The sequence below is a fragment of the Petaurus breviceps genome, unplaced genomic scaffold, assembly GCF_028583685.1.
Source record: "Petaurus breviceps papuanus isolate PSGF00001 unplaced genomic scaffold, PetGlider_PUasm1.0 90317, whole genome shotgun sequence".
NCBI lineage: Eukaryota > Metazoa > Chordata > Mammalia > Diprotodontia > Petauridae > Petaurus > Petaurus breviceps.
This window is the reverse complement of record NW_027187217.1, coordinates 377,991-385,424: the sequence shown is the minus strand read 5'-3', so window position 1 is coordinate 385,424 and position 7,434 is coordinate 377,991. Positions and strand designations below refer to the sequence as shown.

At 61.2% G+C, this 7,434-nt stretch overlaps 1 protein-coding gene across 3 annotated transcripts in view; it reads left to right on the top strand.

Annotated features, from left to right (window-relative positions):
* Positions 1–628: 628 nt before the first annotated feature.
* The window catches only part of EPS8L2 (EPS8 signaling adaptor L2), a 23,100-nt gene continuing 16,294 nt past the window's right edge, over positions 629–7,434 (top strand). For 2 of the 3 annotated variants that reach the window (XR_011172413.1, XM_069107917.1), the window contains exons 1-4: positions 629–823; positions 3,926–3,972; positions 4,195–4,250; positions 6,393–6,457. Coding sequence is in view for 2 of the 3 variants with exons in the window: in XM_069107917.1 (XP_068964018.1) it covers positions 3,947–3,972; positions 4,195–4,250; positions 6,393–6,457 (147 nt within the window). In the remaining variant the exon portion in view is untranslated. The remainder of the gene's footprint in view (positions 824–3,925; positions 3,973–4,194; positions 4,251–6,392; positions 6,458–7,434) is intronic. The other variant, XM_069107919.1, reaches the window with a different exon arrangement.

Below are 7,434 nucleotides of genomic sequence, written 5' to 3'. Positions count from 1 at the left end.
GGCCTTCTAGAGCCCCTGGGAGGGACAGTCACAGACCTTCTAGAGCCTCTGAGGGGCAGTTACAGGCCTTCTAGAGCTGGGGGCTCAGAGACTTTCTAGAGCTGGGGGACAGCCACAGGCCTTCTAGAGCTGGGGCTGAGGGGCAGTTACAGGCCTTCTAGAGCCCCTGGGAGGGACAGTCACAGACCTTCTAGAGCCCCCGGGGGGGGGGGCAGTTGCAGGCCTTCTAGAGCCCTTCTGCAGTGGGGGGCAGGATAAGAGGGTAGTTGTGTGTACTCTCCCTTCCCTTCCCCGTTAGGAGGTGGAATCAGCCACAGGGCAGTCAGTCTGCATGTATTAAGTGCCCGCTGTGTGCCAGGCACTTGGGCCTCCCCACGTCCCCCCCGCCCAGGTGGATGGCGCTGGGCAGTAAAGCTGCACAAGGGGCCTGGGGCTCCCTCTCCCCTCCTCTCACCGGCTGTCCTTTCTCCTCCTTGGCCTTCCTCCCCTCCCGCTGGCCGCGGGCTCCCCTCCCTGCTCCCTCCCCAGCTGGCTGGGCCAGGCTTTCCGGTTACACAGTAACCTGTTGCTCTGGTTCTCATCCCACCTCGATGGGCCCCGCCCCTCCGTCTCTCCCTCCCGCCCCTCCCTCCCTCCCCGCTCCTTGGACCAGAAGAGTGAGCGCAGCCCTCTGCCCGGTGCCTGCCCGCTGGGCCCCCCGCCACTCCAGGAGTCCCGTTCATCCCCCTGGGGGGAGAGCGTCTGCAGAGGGAAGAGCCGCCCAGGACAGAAGCAGAGAGGACAGGAATGAGGAGGCAGTGACGGGCAGCCAGCAGGCCCCCAGGTGAGGCCGCGGCCCTCCCTCCTTCCCTAGGTGGGCCAGGCTTGGGGGCGGGAGCTGCAGGGGGTGGGGGAGGGCGCGTGTCCAGACCCCTGTCCCTGCCCCTGGATCTTGCGGGCCATCCGGGTTGGGCACGCGCCTCTGTCCTAGGTCTGGGACCTGAGCTGAGCAGGAATACCCTAGATCCAGTCAATGTCCACCCAGAAGGACCCGGCTAAGGGCTGCCTTTGCTGAAGGTCAAAGGCAGCTCCGATTAATTAGACTGCCAGGAAGGGCCCGCCTTGGAGCCAGCACCCTGGGTGCTGGGTCCACCTTGAGGTAGAGGGTGTCCAAGAACCCTGCAGAGGCCTCAGATGTCTCCCCCAGCTCGGTGACTCAGTTTCCCCTGACATGTTGCTGGAGACCCAGCAAGTGGCTGAGGGGGAAGGTCAGGGGCCCATGTGGAGGGACCCTTGTGCTGGGTGGGGTGATGGGCCCTCGACCTAGGAGGTCCTGCTTCTCCCCAAGGCTGCCACATCCTCCTCCAGATCAGATGGGTATGACTGAGGGGGGGAGGGGTCTTGGACACCTGGGTTATTTTTAAGTTCATCCCCTACCCCCTATCCCCGGGACTCTAGGCCTAGAGGGGAGGCCAAACATTCCCCTGCGTCACAAAGACGGGAGGGGTGAGGCAAGGCAGGTTGGGGGTCAGGAGGGCATCCTGAGCCCCATGAGGTCACACACCCTCAAAACCACTGGGGGACTCCCAGAGCTGCTGGAAGTTCAGACTGCCCTGTGCACCCCCTTGTCTCCCCACAAGGCCCCACCCAAGCTGAGGAACTGCCCTTTGACCCGCTAGCTGTGAGAGCAGTGCTGACTTGCCCGATTCCACAAGGGAGCCCCAGGAGGCCCTCTGCCCAGGCCTGGGGGGGGGAGGGGGGAGAGGCGGGGGTAGAAGTCACAGTCAGGGTTCAAGCTCTTCAAGGGAGCCTTTTCCTAGGCTGGGGCTCCAGGCCCCTAAGGTCTGGGCCCCTGTCCCCATCAACATCAAGGGCGTGGTTCAGTGTTGGGAGAAGAGGTCACTGGGGGTGACTGCTCCTTCCCACAAAGGGGAGCCAAGGCACAGGGCAGACCTTCCTGTCATTCAGTCATGCCCACTCTTCCCGGCCCCATTGGGGGTTTTCTTGGCCATTCCCTTCTCTACCTCATTTGACAGATGAGGAAATTGAGGCCAGCAGGGTGGAGTGCCCCAGCTGGGCAGTGTCTGAGGCCAGATTCTAACTCAGGGAGACAAGGCCTCCTGATGCCAGGCCCTGGCTGCCCCATTCCTCCCAGTGGCTAGATCAGCTCCTGTCCTCCACAAGCAGCCCCTGGGGTGAAAGGCAGAAACTGGGAAGACGATGGGCAGGCAGGCAGAGGCAGGGCAGCCAGGCCTTGTATGTGGGGCAGAGCCCAGGGCACCGAGGGGCAAAGGAGGCTGCCCAGGAAGGGCACTCAGCAGGGTCCAGCCCTCCCCCAAGGTCACCAGCATCTGCAGTTGAGCTGGAGTTTGAACTTAGAGCTGGTGGTTGGCATTCCTCTGGCCTGCTGTGCTGCCTCTCCCTGCCCAGGGGCCCTTCCTGCCCCAGGTGGGGCAGGCTTGGGCTGTTGCCTGCTCCCCTCCCTCCCTGAGGTTTGTCAGTCAGACTTGGGGCTTCCCCCTCAGCCCTGCCCTGGGCTGCCCTCCTCCTTCCCCCAAGACTGCAGTGAGCCAAAGGGCCAGGAGACTTCAGCTCTTCTTCTGACCCTGAGCAGATCCAGGCCAGACGGGCCCCTCGAGGAGGGAATCACTCACTCCTCCCCAGCCACCCTCCCCTCCCAGAATTCCTTTGTGACATGGCCATTCCCCAGATAGGAAAACTGAGGCCCAGAGAACATGGACACCCAGAGGGAGTCAGCCCTGGCTCTAACCTCCAGCTCCCTCCCCTATCTTTCAGAGGTGTGGCTAGGCAGTGGTGACTGGGCTGATCCCAGGAGCTTAGGCCTGCCCCTGCCCCCCAGGCTCCTAGAATATCCCAGCTCTGGGTTCCTGTGTGCCCCTGCCTCTGTGCCCTTAGATAAGGCCCCATGGTGGGGGGCTGACTCAAAGGCCTATTTTTTCATGTGTGATGTGGGTCCAGGAGCTGGGAAGCCCCATGGGGAAGGGGATGGCACCCTTCCCCCCACAGCTGGGAGGCCTCCAAGAGGCGGCCTGGAGGACCCTGTCTGGGACATGTAGAGAAGAGGGGGGACCACAGGGTGCGGCAGGAAAAGGGCTGCCTTGGTTCCTTATCTGTGTGTCCCTCTGACCCTTGGGGTCTGAGGCAGGGTTCGGGGAGGCCCGACTTGGGCTCGGGCCCAAGTGCTTCTGGTCTCTGCCCCGGGAGAATGTCTGGAATGTGTGTGAGAAACAGAGACCTGGCTGAGCCCAGTCTGTTTGTTTTAGGGGATTCCTGGCCAACATGGGTGCTTGCCACATACATGTTTGGAGGCCCAGGAGCCTGTGCATGTGTGTGGACAAGCACTGTCGGCGTGCCCCGGGAGAGTCACGGGGGCTTCTGCAGGCGGCCTCTCACCTGGTCAGTCTTGGGCTGCCTGGGTGTGGCCCTGCCATCTCCAGGGACCCGGCCAAGCTTGGTGCCTGTCCCGGCCCTTCAATCCCCTGGCAGACAGTGGGCACTTAATAAAATGCATGGCCACATTCTCCCTGACCTCGGTGGTGAGTGGCAGTCACTCGGCTGGGGAAGTTTCCAATCTGAGAGCGCCATAAGGGCAGGGTAAGAGCAGGGGCATGCTGGGAAGCATTTAACAACCAGCTTTCCAGGAAACACTATACTCCTGACACACTTTTTAAAAATGTAATCTGCGTCATCAATGCCTTCTTCAGTGTAGGGTCAGCAAAACAATCAAGCCCTGAATTGTACCCCGTGTGTGAGGTGAAGGTTCACCTGGAACGTTTAACTACCAACTCCCTGTACTAGCAGGGTGAGAGTGTCCCTGAGCTGGGCCTCCCCAGGCATGCCAACCAGCAGGCTCCCTGGGAACGAGCACCACGGCCCAGCTCCCGGCCCTTCTGGGTTCCTCATGGTTCTTTACTCTCTCTCCTAGCTGGACAGCTCCTAGGAGATCATGAGCAGCGGCCCGGGATCGCCCAAGTGAGCCAGGCCCCAGTAGTGGGGGGGGGCCCCACTCCTGGGGGGGGGGCCCACTCCTGTGGGGGGGGCCCCACTCCTGGCGGGGGCACCTGCCTGCCGGGACCCACATCCCAGGCGGGGCCCACCCCCAAATCTCTTTGGGCAGAGCCTCCTGGCTGGGAGATGGGGGGCAGGCGGAGGGCAGGAGCAGGGGGACGGACTCTGCACCCTTCCTCCCTGCAGCAGCAGCATGGGGCGCTCAGAAGGGAAGACCAGGATGAGCGCCAAAGACCTGTATGGTGAGTGCCCTGGGGCTGAGAGGAGGCCTGCCTGCCTGGGAAGGGCCTGGGAAGGGGCCTGGGAGCCGATGGTCTGAGCTGTCCCGGGTGGCAGGGACCACCTCCCGAGGAGGGAGCGACTTCAGTCTGCGTCACAGGGAAAGAGCTCTTGTGAGGATGTGTCTGAGGGCATCTGGGCTGTTCCAATCTTAGAGTCTTTGATCAGGAAATGGTGGAGTTCTGGGAAAGGAGGGTTAGATTCTGAGGCCAAGGCCCTGAGTTCGAATGCTAGCTCTGTCACAGACTGCCTGCGTGACCTCAGACCATTTGCTTGGGCCTCAGCTTGGCATTGGACCCTTTGGAGAAAGAGGGAGGGAATAACCTACTATATGCCAGCATTGGGGTAGGTGCTGGAGAGGCAAAGAAAGTTCCTCAAGGACTCCCTATCTGGCAAGGTGGGAGGGAGCTGCTGATGATGGAGGAAGATGGGAAAAGGCCTCTGGCAGAAAGGGGGACCTAAAGAAAGCTCAGGATGTCAGTGCAGCCCCCTGGCCCCCACTTTTGGAGGGCTGGGTCTGCTCTCCACAGGGGCTCCCCTGGCCCCCCACTTTTGGAGGGCTGGGTCTGCTCTCCACAGGGGCTCCCCTGGCCCCCACTTTTGAGTTGGGTCTTCTCTCCATGGGGGCTCCCCTGGCCCCCCACTTTTGGGAGGTTGGGTCTGCTCTCCACGGGGGCTCCCCTGGCCCCCACTTTTGGAGGGCTGGTCTGCTCTCCACGGGGGCTCCCAGACTGGCCATACTGTGTGTCCTCAGCCAGGTAAGGGGAGACGACTTTATTTATTCATAGGACCTTAACATTTATTCCCCCGGGGCTGCTCCCTCTTCCAGAATCAGCTGCAACCAGATCCCCAAGAGTGCTGGTTCTGTTCTTGTCTGTCTCTAAAGAACTGGTAGGGGGCAGGGAAGGGAGGAATGGTCTGAACCATCTGTAAGACTCAGGGACTGGAAAAAATGCAGGGGGCAGGCCTGTGCTCTGGGCCTCACATAGAGCTTATGAGACAGTAGGCTACCTGCCCATCTGAAGGGACCCCAGGTCTTGTCCTGGAAAGGTCCGGAGCCAAGGAGAGCTGGGTGACAAAGCAGGCATTGGCAGAAGGCATTGAAGGGCAGGCTCAGAGTCTGGAGAGGGGGAAGGTTGGCACAGTCTCATGGTTCTTGGCCAAGAAATGGGGGAGGGGGGAGCTGGAACTGCTTTGGGCTCTGGATATAATTATGGTATGCATGCAAATAATATGAAAAGAGTGTGCACCTGGCTCCCCAAGGGGGGGGGGCTGGCACAGGGCCCCCCGGGCGGAGCAGGGGCCTCCCTAAGGCCCCCCAAGCTTGCACTGCCCATCTGGTTCCCTTTCCTGAGTCAGACCTGCAGCTCCTATGGGGGGGGTGGGCAGGCTCTCCAGCTCCCTCCCCTGCTCCCTGCCCTTGGGTGCCCTCCACTGGGGTGGGTGGCCCATCCAGGTGCTTCACATTCTGCGCTGCCATAAAGTCCTTCCTGGTGTGTAACCTGGACCACTCCCTCTGAAGGGCGATAATGCCACTTAACTCAGCTCTGACTCTGCATTCCAAGGCTGACCGGGCTTCTCCCTCCTGCCCCCACTGGCAAAGGGCAGAGGCCCCATCCTGGTCCCACCCCATGGCCTTGGAAACTGTGGGAGACCTTGAACCTGAGTGGGCTGGAGGAGCCAGACCTGCAGCTCCTATGGAGGGGTGGGCAGGCTCTCCAGCTCCCTCCCCTGCTCCCTGGGCCCTCGGGTGCCCTCCACTGGGGTGGGTGGCCCATCCAGGTGCTTCACATTCTGTGCTGCCATAAAGTCCTTCCTGGTGCGTAACCTGGACCACTCCCTCCGAAGGGTAATGACTCAGCTCTGACCCTGCATTCCAAGGCTGACCAGGCTTCTCCCTCCTGCCCCCACTGGCAAAGGGCAGAGGCCCCGTCCTGGTCCCACCCCATGGCCTTGGAAACTGTGGGAGACCTTGACCAAGAAATGGGGGAGGGAGGAGCCAGACCTGCCTTTCCTCTCCCCTTCCACCTTCCCTTGCTGCTGACTCAGTTCCTAGGCCTGAGGAGGGAAGGTCAGTCTGTCCCTGTCTTACTCTTGTGTTTCAGAGCAAAGGAAGAAATACTCCAATTCCAATGTTATCATGCAGGAGACATCCCAGTACCATGTGCAGGTGAGGGGGTGCTTCCATCCCTGGGGCCAAAGCTCCTGAGCAGCGACACCCGAGTCAGCACAGACCCTGAGGACCCTCCTTTCTAAGAATTTCCCCTCTGCCCCCTCCAACCCCAGCACAGGGGAATCTCTCATCATATGAAAGAGGAAACAAGGCACAGACAGAAAAGAACTCAGTTCCTTGGCCCATGGTCACTGGGGAAATAAAGCCCGAATCCCCTGATCCCCCGGCCAGGGCACTGGGAGCTAGACTCTGATTGGCTAGAAGCCTGGGCATTGGGAACACTCCTCAGTCTGTCCCCCAGCACCCCTGGAAGGAGCATGGCAGACAGCTCTTTGGTGAACTCCCATGGGTGCCTGGCCCATCATCTCCAGGCTTGGGGAAACTCACAGAGCAGTGGAGGCAGCTGGGAGGCAGAAGTTACAAAGGAGTGGTGACCAGGCCCCAGGCCCCAGGCCAAGCCTCAGGCCCAGTTAGGGGAGTGAATCACCAAGGAGATTCAAACACGGAAGTCAGCTTCAGGAGAAACCAGCCCAAAGGTGAAGGTCCCCTGCTAGCCTGCTGTCTCATGACCAGGTTCAGGAGCCAGAGACAGAGAGCCCAGTGACCCAACCAAGTGTTCAGGGCAGGCAGTTAACCAGTAACTCGGGAGAGGGCTTCCAGACACAAGGCTGACGTTTGGGGAGCTCAGGCCCTGAGCACAGCCATCTTCCTGGTTGGGAGTTCAGCTTCCATTTCCGTCTGTACCCCAGCCCGTGGGACATAGGGGTCCTCAGTCCATGGGGCACAGGAGTCCCCAGTCCATAGGGCATCTGTGGGGCACGGGAGTCCTCAGCCTGTGGGGCATGGGGGTCCTCAGCCTGTGGGGCACGGGGTTCCTCAGCCTGTGGGGCATGGGGACCGTCAGTCGGTGGGCCACGGGGGTCCTCAGTCCGTGGGGCACAGGAGTCCCCAGTCCATAGGGCATGGGGGTCCTC